The 23,915-nt window shown below is 47.3% G+C and overlaps 2 protein-coding genes across 2 annotated transcripts; one reads left to right on the forward strand and one right to left on the reverse strand.

Moving 5' to 3' along the window:
* Nucleotides 1-2,310: 2,310 nt before the first annotated feature.
* Nucleotides 2,311-13,124, reverse strand: ahr2a (aryl hydrocarbon receptor 2A). Its single transcript, NM_001037960.1, is given in 10 exon segments — nucleotides 2,311-3,907; nucleotides 3,986-4,127; nucleotides 4,205-4,314; nucleotides 4,601-4,803; nucleotides 4,883-5,010; nucleotides 5,093-5,204; nucleotides 5,375-5,464; nucleotides 6,069-6,175; nucleotides 10,898-11,088; nucleotides 13,066-13,124. Coding segments are annotated over 10 exon segments (2,739 nt in total).
* Nucleotides 13,125-18,109: 4,985 nt separating this feature from the next.
* ndufa10 (NADH:ubiquinone oxidoreductase subunit A10) lies at nucleotides 18,110-22,091 on the forward strand. Its single transcript, XM_011612483.2, has 10 exons — nucleotides 18,110-18,270; nucleotides 18,612-18,780; nucleotides 18,940-19,155; nucleotides 19,256-19,342; nucleotides 19,427-19,548; nucleotides 19,648-19,727; nucleotides 19,823-19,877; nucleotides 19,950-20,035; nucleotides 20,110-20,218; nucleotides 21,912-22,091. Exons 1-10 carry the CDS (start codon nucleotides 18,196-18,198, stop codon nucleotides 21,978-21,980), a joined length of 1,068 nt encoding a protein of 355 aa, XP_011610785.1. The 5' UTR covers nucleotides 18,110-18,195; the 3' UTR covers nucleotides 21,981-22,091.
* Nucleotides 22,092-23,915: the final 1,824 nt, after the last annotated feature.

The raw sequence follows: 23,915 nt of genomic DNA on the forward strand, positions 1-23,915 counted from the left end.
GAACTAAAATAATTTAGCTGCTTCGATTTGAAATGTATCCATGAAAACAGCATGTTCGCGTGAATAATATTATTTTTACATTTATTTACCAGAGGAAGCGGCCTTAAAGGCCGCCCAACAGGCCTCAGCAGATCTGCCATCGGCATTTACGTAATTCTTATTTTTATATCAACAGACATATGTATATTGAAGATTTTTCATATGATAAACCCTTAAAAATACAGGCATAAAAATCTGCTTGTTTGCGTTTGTGAATTATCACAAAATGACACATCGCTTGTCGTGTCGTTTCTGACACCTGACAGTAAATGAACTATAAATGCTTATTTATCAGTGAGGAGCCGGGAAGTAACCTGTAGCCTGTTGTTGGTCACGACACACAAACGGAGACACAACAAACGGAGACACACAAAAAACTAGAAAAGTGAGCTGCAGTACCCACTCCGGCCGCTTGAGGCAACGTTAATAAAAACGTTTACAATTAGTTTTTAAAGGATCCTAATGGCCTATCCTCCTCCTCCCAATACTCAAAAAAAAAAAAATCACACACCATTAATTCCACAGCTGTATTTATAAAAAATAACAAAGGATACAAGATATAGTTGCTTGGCAATATATTAGGTACATAAACATTCCAACTGAATTTGACAGTTCCGCACCAACAGAGCTCAAACGTCTGCTTACAGGTGTCTTGCGGTATCCAAGTCCAGCAGCCTTCCTCCAGACGATCCACGGATGCTTTTCAACATCCAAGCCTTTAAACTCAAACAGGCACGGTTGATTCTTGTGAAAGTGTGATTTCCCAACATGCAACAGCCACATGGTTCAGCTGCCTTGTAAAATACATTAATGCTGAGTGAATATAGACACGAAGAAGAGTTACATTTAAAAAAAACCAAAACCCACACACACACCCACAACGAAGACAAAAGCCTCGTCCTCAGTCTGGTTCATCTCCAAGAGATGGCATCAGTTTAATGGATGTTCATGGTTAATAGTTTGTAATTAGAGGCGTCAGAGGTGGCGCCCTCTGCCGGCGATGCGACAGAATGCCTGGATCCGACCCGCTTCAGAACCAGACCTTTTGTGCAGTTCTGGTTCTGTCAGGCAGGGCGATGGACACAGGCAGGAAGCTACTACTGGAACATACGAGGGAGTTGTTTAAGTTATTAGTCTCCCTGCAGAAACCAGGGAAGTGGCGTCTGTTGGATACATTTCTTCGGCTTTTATTGAATTCCCATCTGAGCCGTTGCCCTGAACACAACACAAACCCTGTACTTCATTGTTGTAGTGTAGCTTTCATACAATCAGTAAAGAAATTACACAGTAAATGGTATAAAAATACATAAGCCTGGGGATGAGCACCGATACAGAGAATTAAGATACAGGTAGTTTACTTGCTTCCTAGTGGTCGTTCTAACTCATTTAGTTCCTACTGGACGTGAGGATCCTCAGCTGTGTAATAACAGTTCCCCCAGTTGCATCAGAGGTGAGAGGTTTGGCTGACAGACTTACAGAAAATGAATTTTAGTGAACTTCTAAACAGGATATCATACAGGACACTAAAGAAATCTGCCTTTAATATGAAAACAGCACAAAGAAAGAGGCCGATTCCCAAAGTGGATCATATAGAAGCTGCCCAACAAAGCTGGGAATCTAATCTTTCACCGTCTGGCTTCTGCGTGAAACCTGTGAAAGCTCCACCTGGACGGACGCCGCAGCGGGTGTGAGGGAGGCACACGGGAACGGGACAGAGAGCAGACGAAGAGGCCACATACTGCACGGAATAATGTTCTAAAGTTTATGTGGTCTTGGTATATATATATATATATATATATTATATATAACATATATATATATATTATATATAACATATAAATATATATTATATATAACATATATAATATATATAATATAATATATATAATATATATATATATAATATATATATATATATATATTCATGTTTTACAAATGAGCACATTTGGTTTCACACACACAATCTAAACTGTTTCTGAAACCGTACGAGCAGGTCTAGAAACAAAGACGTACAGACGTACGTGTCGTATATAATCATTATTGTAATAACAAAGATAAATGCAGCAAAGTGTAGAAAATTGTATTCATTATAGGAACCAGGTTTGAATTAGTAATGATCTTTTTTTTGTGTTTGTGTTTCCTTTTTTTCTTCAAACATACACTAATTGATGAATTTTGTACCCATCTGATAAATAATAAAAGTGACCTCGAGTTTGTCGTCGTATATAAGCCACGTTTGGTTTTGAACTGATTTACAGTCTGAAGCGACCCTCATTCATTTGCTCCTTTAATGTTCATATTGTAGTTGTTTTGCATCCCACAGTGGGACACGAGCGTCTGTGTGTGGCAGCCCAAGTACTGCTGGATGCTGAAGGCGTGCTCGGTGGAGGACGGCGTGGACGGATCGCTCAGGGGGCTGATGCTGACGTCCTCCTGGCTGATGGCTGAGGTGCCCACCACAGGTTCGCTGTGCCTGTGCTGGAAATAACAGGAAGCTTGAGGAGGACTCTGATCCATGTACACGTCCCCCCATCTAAGACCGGAGGATCCAGAGAGTGTGGTGGCGTCGCCCCCTGCTGGGCTGCTGGAGAAGTGCTGCTCAAACATGCAGGTGCTCCGAGTCGCTGCACGGCTGCACGCCAGCGCCCCCTGCTGACCTGGGGTCAGAACGGGGACGTTGTTTGACCAGAGGATGGAGTTTCCTGACGTTAGGCCGTGATGCGCTGGCATCTGCCCGTGCACGTGCTGCGTGACGCCTGCCTGAGGCACCTGCTGCCACTCCTGAAGCTGCCGGTTGTACGTTTGCAGAGGAAGGTTGTTCTTTAGACGCGCTGAGGAAAACGAAACGGGAACGTTGAGAGCAGGCGGGTTAACGTCACCGCACGGAACCAGCGGTGACAGAATGTCAACAAGTTGCTGTTCGACAGTGCTCTGCAGCAGCTCTCCGTTGGATGGCAACTCTGTTTGTGACTGCAGTAAAATCTGTCTGGGGTGCTGAGACGGTTCTGGAGGGAAGCCCACGTGCATCCGCCCACAGGACTGGAAAGCGGCCGAGGCATCGGGAACCGCTTCCACATCTGAGGGCAGGTGAGAGAGCTTTCTAGTGTTGCTGAAAGTCTGAGTGGATCCTGCTGAGGCACTCAGGCCTCCCTGCTGCTGGCAGTGTGGAGCGTAAGCACAACCTGGGCTCGGTGTTGGAAACGAGGGGGGCCCACAGAGTCCAGCAGCCGTCGGCCTGAGAGGCTCCTGTAGATGATTGGCTGGGGAGAAGCAGCTGGGATGAGTTCCGTTTAGATCTTCCCCGTTCTCTTTGAACAAAATGCTGTCGATGTAGTCAAAAATGTCGCTAGTGAAGACGCTCTCCAGCTGAGAGCCGACACTGTTGCGATGATCCTCGCTCTGGTTCAGCCTGTTGAGGGCATTTTCCCACTGCGCCACCTCCGTGTCGTCGGCGTCGAGGCCCCGCAGCGCCGAACAGAGGTCTTCGCGCTCCAGGTTGTCGATGACGGCCATCATCGACTGCTTGGCCTCCTCTTTCACCACGCCCGCCGCGGACGCCGCGCCATTTTCTGGCCAGGCGTCACTGGGAATGCTGAGCAGGGCCCGGCTGTTCATGAATACCTGATCGACAGGTAAGGGGCTGCTGGACGTGTTGGTGTAGGCGGTTTCATCCTGTTTGAGGAAGCTGTCGAGCAGAGAGCCGGGGGCTACGTTCTTGGCCAAGTCGCCATCAGCGAAGACCTTGTTAAACTGAAACTGCGAGATGTCCACCGTGGGTCCCGTGTCGTACAGAACGGCCTCTCCTGTGGTGAAGCTGAAAGGAAGCTGCAGCCTCCTCTGGCGCAGGTATTCCTCGCCCTCGGCGTTGCTGAAACGGGACAAACGAGACGACTTCAGAACGTGCTGCGGCCGTGGCGACCCCGGGAGCGGACGGCGAAGCACTCACACCAACGCTCTCTGATATGCGATGATGAAATCGGGTCTTCCTCCTTTGTAGATCAGCTTGGCGTTGGCCTTCACCCACACCCACCCGCTGGACTTGCTCAGGAGCCGGAACACCGTCATACCGCTCTCTCCGGTTTTAATCACTGTCAGAGAGAGAACACGGCGTCAGCGGGATGAGTCAAAGGTCGAGCTCAGTCGGTGAAGACGGCCGCCAACGTACTGCGTAGGTGGTTATCGGCGCAGTACATCATATCAGCTGCATGGATGAACTGGTAGCCGGAGCCTTTCATGCATAGCTCCGTCTCCGAGTAACCCAGGACAACCCTCCCCCTGCAGACAGAAGCAACAGATTGTTCAGTCATGGTCCGGTTCCAAAGAGCTTTAGAAGCTGAATTGGAAATATGGGAATTGAGATTTTACGGAAGACACATGAGCATGTTTGACCAGGATATTAGAACAGACATTAGGAGTGCCCGAGCAGACAGCAAATCACCACTAGGTGTCACCAAAGGCACTCAAAAGGAAATCCATCCTTACAGGTTTGGTTTTCTGTAGAAGAATCCGCACAGAACAATGACTAAAACAAACATAACAGGAGGTTTGGAACTTTGATCACCTGCTGTCAATGCCCATAGGCGTGAAGTCCAGCTTGTGTTTGCTTTGAAAAAGCAGCATTTTGGCCCTGATTTCCACAATCGGTGGCGGGTGAACTGGCACAGCGATGGTGAAGAGCGCCAGCTGAGGATGGCTGCAGGTTCTACTGTCCCGCAAACCATTCTGACCATGTAGGTACTTCAGCCTGCCCTGGAAACTCAGGGCCTGGGGTGGATGCAAAAGAGAGGTTAGTAACACAGAAATCAGAACCTTCTCCAAAAACAGACGGGAGGACGGCACCAACCAGGAAACCAGACGAATTGTCCAGCAGACAACGAAAGCGACACACAAAAGTCCTCTCCAAGAAGGAAGAGTTCTCCGGGGGAAGCTGGTCCGGACTGTAAGTCACTGCACTCCCACAGCTCTGCCGCCCTGACAACACCAGGAGAGACGGTCAACACCAGGAGAACCCAGAACGCGTTTCAGAAGAAATGAAGCCATTTGGAGCTCGTACCATCGGCATCCGTCTCAGCTGGGGGGTTGAGAGCAAAGTGCAGCTGCTGTCTGAAGCTCTCCCTGTCATCAGTATGGATGAGCTCAAACACACTCTGGTGGACCACATCTGACTACAGACACAGGAGGCAATGACACAGTCATGGATGAAGAACTTCCTGCCAACATGCACTAAAACGTCAGGTCATCGACGCTGCAGCCATTTCTATTCATGGCTGGAATGCAAGACTAATGTAAAGAAATAACGCTAAATCCTAGTAATAAACAGCATTATGATTCTCACCTGATGAAAACCCAGGTAGTCCTTGATCGTTGGGGAGACATAAAACACAGACCCCTCCGATGTGACCACCATCACAAAGCCATTCAGCGCCTGGGCACACGTGCAAAAGTTTGAAACCCGTTAAATACATGAAGGTGTTTTAGAGAACTGGGAATTCTGTACAGAGACCCGAAAGCTCTGCTGCCCCCTGACAATCCAAACTGAGCAGCTGCTGCTTCTCAAAGGCCTATTGTGCTGCCGAACGCTGGTGAGCTGTGATTAGTTTTTATTATCAACAAAGCAGGACAATGAGCTTGACAGATGAGTGGCGACCGACACAGTGCAGGCCACCAGACAGGTGCGGGTTCTGTTGAGAAGCATGAAGCGTGTCTGAGGTTTGGCCAGAGCCGCACACTCGAGCGGCCTCACCTGTCATAACTTCCTCCTTTGCAGGCAGAGCTGGATTAGCTCCACACGACAAAAGGAGCTCACAGATAAACCACGCCCGAGTACCCGAGGCCGTCAGGTCTCGCGACGTTTCAGAACACAACAGTAACACCGTCCGAAACCAGAGGGTGCGTTAATGGACGTGCTGTTTAAAGTGAAGCAAAGTGCACAATCGCTCCTCGATAATGACCCTTGGATGGGAATATAAGCAAAGTTCTTTAAGCGATATCATCACTGAGACACAAGTGTAGAAGAGCTGCAGCCAAACCTGCAGCAGAAGGTCCCCCTCAGAGGAGCCGGCGGCGTCCGTGCTGCTGCCATTCTGTCCACTCGCTCCAGGACTCAGCGGACTGGTTCTGCGGCTCCGGATGGACGCTGCAGGGGTGGGGAGAGACAGGATTAAACAGGATCCTGTTTAACAGATATGGCAACAACTCAAACGCACACGTTTGCTGGATGCTGTCGTGAGCATCGAGAACATGAAAAGCTGCTCACTTGTCACACTTACCAGGATTGTTTAAAGGAATACTATATGATGACTGACTAACCTTACCTAACCTTATATTACTACCACCTATATTGTATAAGACAGGTGTAGGTCACAATATGTGGGGAGAGGACCAGCATGGTGGAGGTCTGCCCCCGGTACTTTTATTGCTTCATTTGTGTTGGCAGGTTTATAATAAAAGCACAACACGTTTATTTAATGACTCAGATAATTAGTTGGGGTTTTTGTGCAATTTAGTCTTTTGTAAACTATCGCATGCGAAATGTTGAGCAAGTACTCATTATTTCTTTTTGCCAATGATGAAACTATTAGAGCTGCCACATACTGCTGCCCCCCCCCAACGTTATCTGGAAGGGATCACGCACATCTAATGTCACGCCAGGAACGGCCAGGGTTCGGCCAGCAGGGGGCGTTCATTCCAACTCCAAAACAGCTTTTGATGCGTCGCTTTAGCAGCAGGAGCTAAAGCCCTGATCTGGCTGCATGGAACTGCACATGCACACACCAACAGGCGCCCCTTCTATCCCCCCCCCAGGGTGTTTGTTTTTGCTTTTCCTTTTCATTTTTGTAAGCAATAGTTTGCGTGTCCCTTATCTGTGCAAGCACCCTACAGGAAAATCCAAGGACGCGGCCTCTCCCAACCTGTCCGTCCAGTCCTGTCACGCAAGCCTCTTTAGGGAGCGAAGGGGCCTCTCGACACTCCCCCTCCGACACAGACGCAGAGATTTCCCACCTCGGGCGGTGTTTACGCAAACACGGGATCTGCCCGACGTGTTCAGCGCTGCTAACCTGACAGACAGAACGATGAGACCTACACAATCCTACCGTCGTTTACATCTGTAAACGACGTTCATTCCATCAACGCGTCTCACAGTCGATAAACGCGTCACTAATTTGGTTGAATTTACTCGTACTTTGTATTTAATTGCGTTTTTCCTTCACTGCTTTATGCAACAAGGAGCTAAAATTGTTCAGCATCATTTCCAAAGGGTTTTCCTTCGCGGTCAGAAGCGATAAAAGCACAACGGGTCAGTCTCAGACCAACGTCACGCATGTGTTTAGGTGTGCACGCTTTGGACTTTTGTAAGTATAATGATTACTTTTAAATTCAAGGTCTGTGGAACTTTGCCTAGAACACTGACTACGCATGTTGTAAAGATTCCTGGAATAAAATCGGTAGATCAGAGCAGGATTTTCCCAGCACTGGTCACAAACAGCCGTGACTACAGCTCAAGCAAAGCTAAGCTTAACCGTTCCGCTCAGGTGGGATCAAAGTTCGTCTTCGGTTCCTCCGCTGAGACCTTAAGAAGCATCTTTTGACTGATCGGCCCGTTGCTTGTTCCAACACGACGCCGTGACTCGGCTGCAAACGATGCCTTTACTTGCACCGTTTGTCGAAAAGCTCACGGAAGGCTTATTTGGGACTGATGATTTATGCACGACATTATGATCATTTCTTCTGAAGTGCATCCATCTGGCACTGTGGGTGCGGTGGAAGAAAGCCGAGGTGAAGCCTCCTGTTCACAGGGAGCCAGTCACCTGTGAGCTTCATGCAGAGGGTTAACGCAGACAAAGTTCATGCTGATTGTGTTCGGAAGCAGAGAGAACTTGTTTCAGTATCTGGGGCAGAGGTCTGCGTGGTGACAGGTGAGTGACCTGCAGACAATACCGAGCTCTTCCTATCACAGCCGTCACTCAGTACACTCCACAACACTCCTGGAAATCCTGTGCAAAAGCAGCTTAACCTGATAAGGGAAGCAAATAGAGTAAAGAGCAAATAAACGAGGGGTAAACTCTCAACACGAGTAATAAACGCCAGGGTGTTTGAAGAAGGGAGAGATGTTGTCACAGGTTTGGAAGCCTGCCTGATGCAGAGCCAGCACGAAGCACGCCAGCAATGCAGAGGGGAATACTATCTTGATTTGAAAACATTTAGTTCCAGTAGATCCTGCACAGAGATCCCTGTTCTCACGCAGATGTGCAGGAAAAGGCCGGGCTAGCACCCAAACACCAGCCAATGAGCAGGGCCGTACAGTGCGCAGGTCCCGCCTCCCATTAGACTGTTGATTAATGTCCTCATCTACTTTCAGGACTTCAGGGGAAGGAAATGGCCTCCCATTTTTCATTGTCAGACAAGAGCGTCATCTAAAAAAAGGCGAGGAAATGAAGAAAAACAGACTGGGAGCTCAGTGCAGCGTCCCTGTACGGGCAGCTGCTCTTGCAGTAAGAGGCTTAACGTAGATTTACTATGCATTTCATAGTGAATTAAATAATGCTACAAAAAAAAAAAGAGCCAAAAACCCCATTTTGCAGTTGCGTTAGTGATCATTCGTGCAGGGCTGAAGCCGCTGTGTCTTTGGGGCAAAATAAACAGTAATCAAGCTCAATGTCTGTTCAGCTGAAATAAGATCTGCCTTCTTTTAAAACAGGCTTATTTTATCTGCAGGAGGGAGCGTTCAAGATCAGGTGCTTGTTTCTGAAGGTGGGCCTTACTCATCACATCGGTACGGGGATCGTTATCAAGCCCACAAGAATGAAAGCATGTGGCTTTGGATGCTGAAATGACCGTCAACACGGTTTAATTTAGCCACAGCTCATCAGATATGGTGTGTGTAGACTGGGGGGGGGGGGCAGGTGGAATATAGTAAAGGTCTGCAGTGAAGGGCTAATTTAATGTCACAGTATTCACACTGGTGGAGGCAGCTTTGATAGTGATGAGGAAACACACACTGGATACAGTCGTTCTTCCGGATGAATAATGCTGCGTTCTGTTGCCTCTCGTGTCAAGCGCGAGGCTTCGTGAATGGCTGAGAGATCCCTTGCACCACATTACAACCCATGACGCGGTGTAAAACCACGGGGGATGATTGCTTTCAGGCCTGCCCTGGATGTTTTCAATACGCTCGGAAAGCCAGTCGACATATTTCCTCAAACTTCTAACAGTGTCACACAAATATGTCAGCAGAAGTGAGCCACAAGCTCTTCAAAACATCCCGTGCTCACGCGATGACCCCCCCCCCGGGCCCCCCTCCATCTTGAGCCACAAATAGCTTGTTTCATTATCAGGCCTCACCATCTCTTTCTGTCCACTTGCTTTTAGCACAGTAGGTTTTATCTTGTTCCTTCAGCCTTGCTTTTATCCAAATATTTATGGGAAGCTTATCATAAACTTTAAGCGTGTCTGCACCTGAAAACTCATCCCAGGTTTATGTTTTGACTCCCCAAGGGGAGGCACACAGCAAAGCCTGGTCCTGTACAGCAACCACTGAGTCCAGCTACAATAGAATTACAGCTGCTGCACACCAAAGCCACCAGAGAGGCATTTAACCACGGACACGGCAGTGACGGCCAGGGCCACTGTCAATTACAGGTAGAATTCTTTGGCAGCAGACACCTTTATGACCTCTGAGTGAAAGGTCAGGTGACCACAGGTCCCCACCGGTGCACAATCTGCGTCTAAAACTCCTCCCTCTCATCAAAGTGCAACACGCCACTCGGCAATGACAAGCCGGTGACCTCATTCACACGTGCAAATAACTGCAAAGTATAAAACATCTAGATTTCAGCAGCACCTTTGAAAACACTCGAATGACGCGACCAGCACAGGTAACATCTAATGCCGCGGCCCTATCGCATGTCTGGGCCGTGCCAGCGCCAGCGGACTATGGCAGGCTAATCCCACTCTTCCTGTAATCAGACACTCCGCTATTATGCGCAGTGTAAACAGCTGACATGTGAGACGTGTTCGATTGTTCCGTAGGCAACGTTCACACGCCCAACAACCCCGGCCAAGCTCGCTGCGCTGCATATGAATAAACTCGCCGTGTCAACAGGAGCTGCGATACTTTTTTAAAAATCGCATAAAACCCCCGTGTCGGTGTTCTCCCAACCTGCACGTTAACCTGTTTTCAGTCAGAGACGAGTCGGAGTAAAGGTCGGGGCGGGGCGGGGAGGACCAGCCCCTCCAGATAAAGAAGAGATTAAAATCTAGTGTCGGAGCCTTGAAAATAGCTGATATGAAGAACAAACACTAGGAAGGAAGTAGGCGAAAAGGAGTGAGAACAAGCAGCGCCGGAATGTCACAGCTCTCCAGGCTGCTTTTACCTGCATTCATATCCCTCAACACAACACTTAGCGAGCAGAGAAACCACAATATGTAAATATTAACAGGTCCAGGTGAAGAGCTGAGGTGGTAAACCCTGTAAATACAAGCATTAATCATTCAAACTCACTTCAGCACCAAACCTAAGGAAACAAACTCATTCCGGCAAACAAGTCAGCCGTCTGTCTGCCATCGGCCCGGTGATGATATCGGTTTAACTCCGAGATCAGAGATCAGTCATCTGCAGGTGCTGGGAATGACTCAGGTATAATTGACCTGCCCATTACTCACCGCCTTTCAAGCTGGGGTCCCCACAGGACCTATTGTGGAGGGTTGGAAAAGGGCCAAAATGTCTGGGAAGCATTCATAACCGCACGCTTGAGGGGGAAGTAAAGTTACAGCCGTCCTTTCCTAAAACACGACTCCAAGGTGGAAGCACATCCCAGTGCGTCCTTATATCTGGTAAATGCACATCATTAACTCTCACCACTGCAGTAGCTCTTGACCCTCAGGTACCCCACGCTCAGGCGGAGCACGGATAGTTTGTCCAGACGGGTGCGAACCTCCTCGGAGAAAGGCAGGAGTTCTGTCAGCCGCTCCAGCTCTCCATTCAGCCGGTCCCGGTGGCGCTTCGATGGGTTGGATTTAACAACGTCACTGCCATTAGACGGCTTCTTTCTACACAGGAGAGAGGCTCGCTTCAGTTTCAATTCACATTTCGTTGTACAGCGTCTCTTACAATCACAATTGTATCCACAAGCAGCCCTTTTAAACAGGAAGGACCCTTGAGCAAGGCAGGTTCAATGAAAGCTTCAGGGTTTCCTCACTAGCAGCAATCGGTACAACAAAAGGCATTTTTCATGGGGGAAAAAGGGTTCCGAGCAATTTAAAATGTTGGATAAGTTAATTGTCCGTCCAGAAAAGAAAAAGAAAGCAGTTTTGACAGTAATTTCATTTGCCAGAGTGTTTCAGACCACCCAGAGCAGAGAGCCAAATAAGTGGGCTGAGAGTGTGCAGGGGTCCCGCACCAGGACGCCATGCCGCACCAGGACGCCATGCCGCACCAGGACGCACCAGGACGCCATGCCGCACCAGGACGCACCAGGACGCCATGCCGCACCAGGACGCCATGCTGCCGACCACAAATCAAATGCTACATTGGGAAGGAAACCAGTGGGAAAATCACAATACGAGGGGAGAGGACACGCGAACGCTTCGTCCTGGAATCAAACCCAGCAACTTCTCCTCAAAATATTAAACACGTGCGAACCAGGAAACCTCTTTCTGTGGGTTCCTGGGGGAATGTGGGCTTTGGGCTGAATAAGACGCTGGAGAATTTTCCAATTCCATTCACAACTATTTGCAAACTCTTGTCGCTGTCAACAACGGCAACAACTCTTGTCGTCGGCATCGAGAGCCGACGCCTGTTGCTTCACGCTGGTAGAAAACGTGGAATTTTGGATTTGCTAAATAGGCACAATGGTGCTTTTATACAAAAGAGAACAATGTATAGCATTAGCAAAATGGCAGCCTAGGCCGAGGGTATGGGTAATGACAGAGAGAGTCTGGAAGCACAGAGCTGTCATGGTCTGCCATTTTACAGTGGGTCTGAATGGAGCCTTTGTGCAGCAGAGCCCAGCTGGCTGTCCGGGAAAACCCAATTCTCCTTGCAGAGTAAAGATCCAGAATGGCTGCAAATCAAATTCTCCAGAATCAATTAAATGTGCATGTTGATTAGAGGTGCCAACGCAGATCCCATTGCAATGTGGGTCTGTTTACCAATGGATGGAAGGTAAATAGGAGTATTTATTTTACATTGTGAGGAGCCCTGATTGCCTCGTAAATCCGAATCCGTGTTTCTTGATTCTTGCACACTGGTGACACCGTGCACGTTTGCGTCGCTATGAAACGCAACTGGCCCCCGTCCACGCGCTGGACGTCGATCTTCCGCCGTGTTGGCGCCATCTTTGACCAACTGTTCCTGTGAGCGACAGGTGTGAGCTCTCGCGATCAATTACGACTCGAGTGGTCGAGTCTGGGGACGGGATTCGAATTTAACCGACATTTAAATACTGCGGGAATCGGAGCAAAACCGGGATAAAGAGAGCAACAGGCTACGACCCGGGCGCGCGCGCGCGCACGCACGCGCTTCGTATCGGATTACAAAAACACACTCGGAGCCCGCGAGCCCTCGCCTCGCGCCCCCCCTCCGCCCTCCTCGGAGCATCGCGTGAGAGCAGCAGCCGACTCTCCAACTTGATTGCGATTAATGCGCGAGGGCAAGCGATCGCTGCCAGGTCCAATCGAGACGCGTTCTTAAGGTAGTCCGCGGAGGAACAAAAGACAAACTTTACCATAGTTTCGCAACAACCTTCGCCACAGAACCTATAATGTGGACCGAAATCACTTCTGAACACAACCCGAGCCTATCCACGTTGGTCCGGTGATTGGGAAACGGGATTCGACGACAATAGTTGCGTAACTAGTGTCGGCGAAGTGAACAAAACGTTAGCTAGTCCCTCACGGACAATATGACTGTCAATATTGTGATTCCAGCGACCAAATGGACACCTAAAGTGACTTCTCCGCACGATAACAGCGAGTTTCAACAAGGACGTGTTCCTGCAGAGAAAAGCGCATTAGACTAAATCTTACTGTTTGAGATCAGGCTTCTTCCTCTTCTTATTTGCGTAGGAACTCGGGTTCCCCAACATGGTTTCAGGAGCCACAAACTTCACCTCAGTTAGTCAATCGCCGCTTCCATCGGTAAAATGGAACTCGGCTGGCGGATCCGCAGAAGTTAAGTTTTAATCGCCCTCCACAGATGTCCGGAGATGTGCCGCGTTGACAACTCCGGTGGGCGGTTACTGTCACTGACCTCGTCCGGCCGCCTGATTAGCCTCAGCGTCCGACCCAGAGAGGGAAACTTTACGAAGTTCGGAGCGACATTTAGTTCAAGTCCAACCCTCCAGCCCGCGGATGCGCAGAGAGCACTTGTTATTTAAGCTCCAGACTTTCTTAGTTTTGTTTTGTTTTTTTTCTTCCTTTCTTTTTGACGGGGCGTTTTCAGGAAATGCGCGTGCGCGCTGCTGCGGTTCAAGGTGGACGCGCGGGCTGTTGAGATTTCTGCCTGATTAAATTTACATCTGTAACTACATCAAACTGTAAAACGGCTTCAGTCATAAAATCTAGGATGCACTCATCCTGCGATTTCCATAATCCCCCCTCACAGTTGCAGATTCTAATATATATGTTTCAGATTATATAGAGGTCAGAAATGCTATTAAATCATGTGATTCATGGAGTGGAATAAAAGAAGAGATATTATGGATCCAAAGCCATCATAATTACATATAAATGGTTCTAAAACTGTGCTCATAAATCAGCTTATATGAGGTCTTCAAATCCAAACTAAGACCTATTGTCAACCTGGAATTTTGTTTGTGTTTTTGCTGCTTTCGAGGCGTTGTCAAGTTTAAACCGGAAAGGGCTTTCCCCATTCTAGCACAATATTACAAACAAGCTATTGTGTGTGAAGACATATAAGTACCTGTGGTAACATTAAAACTTCCTTCAAAAGTCATGAAAACAATGCAAACAGCTCACAGCTATTAGCATCCAAAAATCACTTAAATACAGCTGTTTTATTAAAAAAAACACCTTTTAATGTGTTGCAGAAGTGATTTTATCTCCTCTGCACACATCAGTGGCAGACAGGCTGCAGAGGGTTCCTATGGCGACGGCTCCTATGCTTTCATTGTTGTTCTTCTGTAAACAGCCGGTTTTTATCTTGGCCATGTTCTGCTTCCTCATTACAGCTGTCATATTCACCGCCTGAAGTCTTTAGTGCTTCCAGTGCAGAACTCCCACTTTCTCCACAGAAACCGCTGACAGCCGCGACATCTCCGCCACATTTCACAACACCGTGACATGCTTCTCTCAGGCAAACTAGTGGCCATTTAAGAATTCTCTATTATTATTTGACAAACCAGTGACGGTGCAACCATGTCTGCCCCACCTCCGCTGAGCTGCTGCTGCTTCTCTTGCATATCAGAGATGTCCTCACATTAATAGAACTCCTCATCATTCCATTAACCGCCAAGCGGTGCTGTGATTGACAGCTGGGTGCTGTGGCTGAGGTCCAAATCAGATCAGCAAGGACATAACGGTCACTCTGGAATCCCTGAAATCCTTTATTAAGCCTCTATTTAGTAAAAAACAATTAAAAAAAACAACAACTTTCTATCAAATATGTGCGGTGAACCGAAGATGAGGGAGATTCCCTGCTTTAATTATCAGACTGTGGCTGCGTTTTGGCATCATCAGAGGAACATGTCGGTCAAAAAGACAACCTCAACATGACAAATGCGGCAATTTGTGGTAAAGAAAGCTGAAATTTCTCAATCTTTACAAATAGCAGAAGCACACTAGTCACCCAATGTAAAACTACAAAGTGGAGTTATTAGGAGGAGGGTTAGCCTCATCTCACATTCAGTATATGGTTTGTCCGGGTCACTGTGGTGGTTTATGGGCCCGACTTTGCAACCAGCTGCACATTTAAATGATGAGCTGCACTGGAATTTTCAGCAGGCGTCCGCGAGAGTTCTGGACAATTCCCCGTGCTTCAGGTCTGGACCAGTGGAGTGGTTCCAGCTCTTCACTACTCACAGCCACATACCCTTCAACGCTTCCTCATTGTGGAAAACAGGGTGCAGAGCAAAAAAAGAAAAAAATTATCTCCACAAAGGATCTCAGCCAATGTGAAATTCAAGAGAACGGAGCTGAAAGTGTGAGAAGAAACTAAAAACCAAAAGATAAAGGGTGAATAAGGAAAGGATGCAGATTCTAATATAATAAAGGATGCACGTGACACCACTTTTCTAGCTTACAGGTGATGTTTCTCCGCATCTATTAATGACATTCTCAGATGCCTCAATAGCCTCCGAGTCAGTGGGAGGACGCTACACATGCAGGAGGAGGCCTGGAGTTTTTATCGTGCCACGTTTCTATTAAATCTCTGTTTGAACACACCAGTGCTTGAGAACCAGAACTCTTTTATTTATTTTGGAGCTCTGACAGCATCAACACTGAGGATAAACGAGCAGGTTTTTTTAATGCAGCAACCACCGTGTTACACAATCTGCTGAGAGCCGTGCAACCGTGACTAGCGTGCAAAAACGTGCGCCGGTTTATTTTGCTCTCCAACGTTCCTGCGTGACAACTCAGCCAATCAATACCAGGCTGGATGTCTTCGTTTCACAATAACTTTTGGATTCAAGTCGATTTTCGCTGTCCTCAGAATATCCCAGAATAACGTGAGGCAAACTTCTTATTGACTCATTCTTTTGTGGGTTCAGCAGCTCACCTTGTCCAAATGTGCGCTCAGAGACAAAGCATGTGGAGGTTTTAGACCCGTCACAAATGGAAGATTTAAAACAACGGGTCATCATCTGAATCAATAAGTTTGAACCATATGCAGGACACGGATCCCATCGGAATCGGGTCATCTGTCAGATTCCTGTGGTCACAGATGTTATTAGTGACTCTTGTTTGGTCAAAAGTTGCCCTTTTTAGTTAATAAATAAGTGCTGCAGCCACTTGGACGCACCGTTTAAGAGTGTAGATGAGAGATTTTGGGCTGTTCGTGCAGAGAAGAGCTGCTGCCCGGATGCTGGAAAGCAGAACCCCTGCGTGGGCCGTGGGAGGTTCTGCTGGGTAGCAACACTCGCTCAGCTCTGGAGTCCTTTCAAACAGGCAGCGGCTTGACAAGAAACAGGAGTGCTGCCCTCCAGGAAGGGAAGAATCGCGTGTGGAGGACAGGAGGTTTGTAACATGCTGAGATGTAAGTGAGAGCCATCACCCCCCCACCCCCCCCACCCCCCCACCACAGCTGCATCCAGACCAACATCCGCTGCACCGACCGCCCTGCGAGTGTCATTATTTCCCTCCTTTTGCTCTTGTGTGCTCGAGTTTCAACGACGGTCTTATTGGCCAGGTATGTCAATCACTGCTGTGGAGTCTGTCCACCAAATGACCATCTTTATCCGTCCCTGCAAGTATATTAAGTTTATTTGGGTATCTTGGACAAGTAAGCGCCGATGGTTTATAGGATCTTTGGTACCTAAACAACAAAGAATTGAATCTCGAGTGGCAGATTTATTCAGACAAACTGATTTTTTCAGGTATAAAACAGGCACAAGAGCAGCAGTCTGAAAGGCAGATGGTGATATCAAGCACTGTGGAATTCAAACCTGAATGTTGGAGTCATTATTATAACATCAAAAACGTGCCCTGCTTCATGTGTAAATAAGAAACCAGGTCAGCAAACAAACAAACCTCTGTCATCAGTTCTAACCTGTGGAACTCGTGAGGTCCTCCTGGCCTCCGTCCATGGAGACACAAGAACCATTTATTGCTGGCAGGAACTCTCCTGGGGCTGGAGGGTCACATGAAGGGTCACATGAAGCTGACAATCATTCATATTACAGATACAATTACGTAAATGTGTGACATTTATGTTATATGACAACATGTGGAATCCACTTTACTCTGTCATGGATAGTACCCTTTTTATTATAATACTATTTATTCTCTCTTTTATGGCTCCACATAAATGAAAATTACATTTTATTCCTTTTTAAAGTGTCCATATTTCCTATGGGGTTTGACAAGCATGTACAAAATGCATAAAATGGCAACTCCAGTCTCTAAAAATGAATTAAGACTTGTAGATGGGAGGATTAGAAGCAATTCAGAAAGATCATCTCGTTTGTTTTACTCTTCCCCTTCTCGTCCAGGCACGTTGGTCAGTAGATTAGACCACATTTTAGATAAGCTCCAGCAGTAATCAGAGTGGTAATACTATACATGGTTCAGAGCTTATATGCTATAGATCCATACATTTTAGATGCAGAAAGGTGCTGGTAAGCACTCTCATCATCAAGTCAGATCAAGTCAGATTTTTGCTTTGCAGCTTTGTCAGCTTGTACGTTCTGAACCGGCTCAAAATATGAATCCTGTGGAGCTGCCTGTCACCTGTCTTTACATTGCAGGTTTTCTAGTCTAAGGAGGAAACAACCAGCAAATAGCACTTCTGTGCTGACAGGCTGCAGGTGTTATTTAAAGTTTGAAATTCCAAAGGTGAATCATGTGTTTAGAGGTGGCAGGCTAGATGCACGAAAAGTTGAGACTTGCAAAATAAGGTGATTTTTGATTTATCAAACAACCAGTAAGATGTAACAACGATTAGCTTCTGTTACAGCTCTGCCAGTTGTGTTTTTCCTTATTAACTGACCACACGAATGGCTTGAGGTGTGACTCGGGACTCAATGTAAGTCAATTCTGCCACCTGCTGGTGGATTTACATTGGTGCTACACACTTGTCTCATATCCACGCAGTCCACATGGAAATGTGCAAATAAAAAATTAATTGAATTGAAAGATTTTTATTCTATCGTTGCAAGCAGCGTTGTATTAAGAATAACATATAATAATTTGCATTAAAAAATCCGTTATTGCAAGTGCAGTTTATGCTTCAATGTTAATTTCTTTCTTCGCTGATATAAATTCAAACATTTCTATAATTTTTACGTCATATTAAATATTTTCAAATACCATTTCTGTTTAGGAGTTCATTCATACAACGCTTGAACGCAGGAAAACGTATAATGTGTGCGACAGCATAGAGAAAGAACCCAACCCTCCCCTCTATGACGTATAATTCAGTCGCCCGTTTGTGTCACTTATTCGGGTCAGGTCAGAGGGGTTTTCTAAGGAAGTTAAATCATGGCCCTGAGGGTGATCCGGTTGGTCATCCCATCGGGAACAACTGCCTTTAAATCATTTAACGTTATACAGAAGGTAAGGACGGAAAACACGGGGGTATGGATGTTTGCTTAGCCTGTCAGACGCGTTCATTTTACAAGGACATGCTAACGTTAGCCTCTCTAGCTGTTAGCATTACACCGGGCCATAGTTGTTTTGGATAATTCCTGTTGGTTTTGACACTCCTTTTTGTCATTTGTTGCAAAATTGGCCGTTTGTTTGCAAGTGGTTCTTACAGGTCTGTTATTTTTACATTCTTGTAAGAAAGCTGGGAAATCTGGAGAAACCCTGAGATGGTTAATGGGTTTCAGCTTTCTTGACAGCAGCGCTTAGAGACTGCACTCAGTTTAGTTCTGTTTGATTCTTAATTGATTCAGGCAGGAGTTCACACGAGCCCAGGGAGAACCTTGAGGTATGGCTGGTTGACCTACGCCCTGGGGGAGAGGACACTGCCTCGGTTAAGCAAGACTAGCAAAATCATTGCTGTGGATGGCAACTTGGCCTCAGGGAAAGGTGCCCTGGCCCTGAAGCTGGCTGAGAATCTTGGTACGTTCCCAAGCTGCTTTTGCAAATATTGCAGATGTGGCCCATTAATCTGATGTACGGATACAATGTAAATCTGTTGTGCTATAAATACTGTGTGAAAATGAACTGAGCGGGCGTTTCTGTAGCTTTTGGAGTGAAAGTCTAACCGTTTGTGCACAGGGATGCTCTACATGCCTGAGCCCGACACGTTCTACATGGACAAAATGACGGGCGAAAAGGAGCCACTTCCTGTTGATTTTAACGGGCTGTGCAGCCTGGAGAAGTTCTACACGGACCCTAAAGCTGCTGACGGCAACAGCTACAGACTGCAGCTGTGGATGTACGCCATGAGGCTGCTCCAGTATTCTGACGCCGTCGAACACCTGCTCACCACAGGTACCTCTCACTCTCACAGGTGATCACATAGTGATCACAGATGGAGATGGGCACACAAAAGTGACAGGACAGCATTAACTGTATATTGTCTGTGTTTAAGGCCAGGGAGTCGTCCTGGAGCGCTCGCCGTTTAGCGATACTGTCTTCATAGACGCCATGTTTAAAGAGGGCTACATCAGGAAGGAGTGTGAGTTGTTTGTTCCGATTTTAGGAGTTAAGTGTTCTTGAGTCTGAATTTGTGCGCCACCAATGAGTTCGCCCTGCACTTTAGGTGTGGAGCACTATAATGAGATCAGACACATAAGCATCTGTGAGTTCCTGCTCCCACACCTCAACATCTATATCGACGTGCCAGCAGAGGAGGTGCAGAAGCGGCTGAAACAGAGCGGAAAGGTAGCGACGCCACACTTCTGATCAACCACATTTGTGATCTGCTGATGGGATGTTGCCAGAAGAAGCTTGTTAATAATCTGACAATGGAACTATTTTTAGTCTTATCTGCAGAACGTGCCGCTGAGTTACCTGAAGAACATTGAAGACGGCTACAAGAAGACTTTCCTCCCTCAAATTGAGTCAGTAGATTAAGTTCGATAGGAACGGCTTCCTTTTTCACCCGTTTTCCAAACTTTTGAACATTTACTAGCGGAAGTCTGTTGTCTTATTTTAGGGCTGATTCCGAGGTCCTCGTGTACAACGAAGCCGAAGCCCTTGATGTTGAGAAGGTCCGCCATCTTTAAAAGCCTCGGAGCTCGCGTCTGTGGACGCTGGGCTCACCTGTCCTGTGCTGTTCGCAGGTGGTGGAAGACGTCGAGAATCTGAAGTTCGAGAAAGGGCCGTGGGTCAACCAGGACGATACCTCTTATCACCACATGAGGATGCTGTGAGATTTTGTGGATCACCTCCCAGGTCAGCTGCCTGAAGTAGCATCTTGGACATTTTTCTTTCTTTTTACAGTGTGCAGGACAAACAGAAGGTGGCGAACTTGACCCACATACCAAATTTCCTGCCAGAGATCACCATCGGGGCCCACGAATACGATGAGAAGTACTACGCCTATAGATCGGTATGTAGACACCTCTGGTAATAACAGACTGCTAATTATAATAAAGCGCGACGCCGCAGGCTGCCGAGGCGCCGCGTCTGATCTGTGTTGTGCGCAGCTGAGCAGCAGATTGTTAACACTCTGAATGATTTAGCTGTGTTACAGTTAGCGGAGCCACGCTGATTTAGATGTTTGTGTGGATGTTTCAGTGATACTTCAAGAGTCTTTACATTTAAACGCCTCAAATTTGAAGGTTTTTTTAAAAAGTTTCCAAGCTCCTCTTTGTTTACATCCCGATGATGGGATCGTAGAGGAAAAAAACTGATTCAGCGAACCCCTGATTATGCTAACCACTTGTGCTGGGCCCCCCCCTCCCCTTTTAAGGCTCATTATCGTTGCCGGCTCGGGTCAGATTTGACCTCTTCTGCTCCAGAAATGGAAGATCGTGCGGAAAGAAATGACATTAGTATTCAAAGGGGGGGTTCAGCATGCGGGCGCCAGTTCACTCCAGTTTTATGTCCCCTAAAGCTTTTACAGAAATCATAAAATCAGTCACGAGCGTCCTACTGGATTCAAGACGTGTCCTAAAGAAAGACTTTACAACGGCTGCTGGCTAATGGAAATGTTATCAGAAAGATGCTGAACATGGACGTTCATAATGTCCTTTTTTACGAGGGGACTTCTACCATGACAACAGCTCATTGCTGAACCCTTCACCGTTAAATTTGATGCAGCAGCGTTAAACATTGAGTTGGGCTGGACGTTGTCCCGCGGCGGTGTGTGTTAGTGTTGCACTGTTCCAGCGGAACGCCGCTCATGTCGCTGCAGCATCTTTAAGCTGATTATTTTTTAAGATTGTGTCCAGTTGAACCGCTGCGCCGGCGTTTCTTTTTAGCTTCTGAAGGCAGCGAGTGTTGAAGGGAGGTCATGGCGATAATCCTGCCTCATCAGCTGGGGGCGCCACTAATGAGAAGCTGCGACTTTATCCTTGGTTATCATCAAATAATCACTTTAATGAAACGCAGACGCGCCGGCGACGCCTCCTCTGTGACGGCCGGCCCAGGTGTAATAATGTTGAATCACTTTGTTCCTCCTCGCTCCGCCACGTGGCACCTGCACCGCACCGTCAGCGCCGTGGAACTAATTTGTTGGCCCTGAAATATTGAACGCGCGGTGGCGACGCGATGGCAAATGCCAGATGTGGAATATTCTGCGAAGCTTTTGGTCTCATCAGTCTTCCCGAGGAACATTTGCTCCTGACCTTTAGTGTTTATTGACTGGAGACTTTTTGTCTCCCTCTGCTGCAGGAGAAGGAGGCTGCAACCTGACATTTAGAGCCCTGTGGCACATGGCGACATAATCCTCCTCCGCACCATGTAATCTAGATCTGTTGCTGCCTGGCTCACGACGCCGGGGTTTCATGGCCAGACAACCTTAACAAAAAAAGACTTTCAATAAGTAAACACTGATTTAATTTAACAGCTGTTATGAAATGAAACACTCGGCTCGGGAGACGTTGGTGCCTTTTGCTTCTCGAGCGTCGGTTTAGTTCTGCCCGCGACACATTTGTCTTAATTAGATTTTCAGCATTTTAATAACAAACAGCTAATTTACTCTTTTATTTCTTCGACACGCCTGGAACTGTAACTCTGCCCTTAATTTCCTCCGTACATTTGAGCAGCTCTTTATATTTATTTACTACTTGTCATTTCAGCTCCCCGGGAAGAAATATGCCCCCGGCTACAACGCTGATGTAGGAGACAAATACATCTGGCTGAAGTGAACAAGTCTCCCCTGAGCGAACGCCGGAGCTCTGCTCCTTTATCGATCCAGCTGTCATCTGTGTACATCCTAAATAATATGTATGTATTAAAAAGAAAACCTTTTGAAGCTAGCAGACAGCTTCCCTCTGTTCTCTTCACACCAGCTTCCTGGGGTCCAGCGCCACACACAGGGAGCATAAACACAGCGGGTCAATAGAACAACCTTTAGGCCAAACTGGAATTAAATGTGTTTTCCATCTGTCACCTGACAGACAGACAGACGCTCCAGCTTTGAAGCACAGACGGGTTTTTATTTATTTATTTGAGGGATCTGTCTGAACAGCCCATGAAAGCAACGCTGAGCAACAGAAGAGAAACACAGAAGGCTGGAGCAGCACAACTCTCTAGTAACAGGTCACAGCTCCACTGGCGGTGTTACTGTCAACAGTGTCAACAGTGACGGTGTTCCTGTCAACAGTGTCAACAGTGACGGTGTTGCTGTCAATAGTGTCAATAGTGGTGGTGTTACTGTCAATAGTGTTAATAGTGTCAACAGTGACGGTGTTCCTGTCAACACTGTCAACAGTGACGGTGGTACTGTCAACGGTGACGGTGTTCCTGTCAATAGTGTCAATAGTGGTGGTGTTACTGTCAATAGTGTCAACAGTGACGGTGTTCTTGTCAACAGTGACGGTGTTCCTGTCAACACTGTCAACAGTGACGGTGGTACTGTCAATAGTGACGGTGTTCCTGTCAACACTGTCAACAGTGACGGTGTTACTGTCAACACTGTCAACAGTGACGGTGTTACTGTCAATAGTGATGGTGTTCCTGTCAACACTGTCAACGGTGACGGTGTTACTGTCAATAGTGTTAATAGTGACGGTGTTAGTGTCAATAGTGTCAACAGTGACGGTGTTACTGTCAATAGTGACGGTGTTGCTGTCAATAGTGTTAATAGTGACGGTGTTACTGTCAACAGTGTTAATAGTGACGGTGTTACTGTCAATAGTGTCAATAGTGACGGTGTTCCTGTCAATAGTGTCAATAGTGACGGTGTCGCTGTCAATAGTGTTAATAGTGACGGTGTTACTGTCAATAGTGTCAATAGTGACGGTGTTCCTGTCAATAGTGTCAATAGTGACGGTGTCGCTGTTAATAGTGACGGTGTTACTGTCAATAGTGTCAATAGTGACGGTGTTCCTGTCAATAGTGTCAATAGTGACGGTGTTCCTGTCAATAGTGTCAATAGTGACGGTGTTCCTGTCAATAGTGTCAATAGTGACGGTGTTGCTGTCAATAGTGTCAATAGTGACGGTGTTGCTGTCAATAGTGTCCTGCCAACAGGGACGTTGTACCGGTCGACAGTGAGGGGTACACCGATCTGTCCGTGGAGACGATAACTCAGCGGTGGCTCAGTAGCAAGTTTGGCTTCCACATCTGGGCTCCTGTTGAGGAGGCCCCCCCTCGGGGATCTCCTCCCTGACCTGGATTTATTTGTCAGTCAGCTCCTGGACACACGCGGTCCTGGAGGTGCTTGGACCCGGGTCTGGGTCGGATGCATCAGTGCAGTCTTCATGCAGGAGCTGCTGACACGCTCCAGAGCAGCAGCACCTGATCCCAGACTGGCCCGGATGTAGCTGCCAGCACGTGCACGTGGGTGGCCTACACAGCCATCTCTGAGGAGAGGCTGGTTTTTTTGGCTCAACAGCAGGGGAACCGGATTTTAAAAAGTACAGTGCAAATCTATGATTTTTATTCAGAACTGAGGTGTGACTCGGTTGTGCTGCTGGGTCGACGTTTAGGCAGTCAGATCCCGTGACTGGAAGTCAGATCCCGAGTTGCCCTCGATCGATTCTGGGCTGAAATGATTTCACAGTCTGCAGAGCAGCGACTGATTCTTGAAGAGGCTCCCAGATCTCTGAGGCCGAGTGGTCAAAAGTGGGGACCCCCCA

This window comes from Takifugu rubripes, chromosome 1, assembly GCF_901000725.2.
Source record: "Takifugu rubripes chromosome 1, fTakRub1.2, whole genome shotgun sequence".
In the NCBI taxonomy this organism is placed as follows: domain Eukaryota; kingdom Metazoa; phylum Chordata; class Actinopteri; order Tetraodontiformes; family Tetraodontidae; genus Takifugu; species Takifugu rubripes.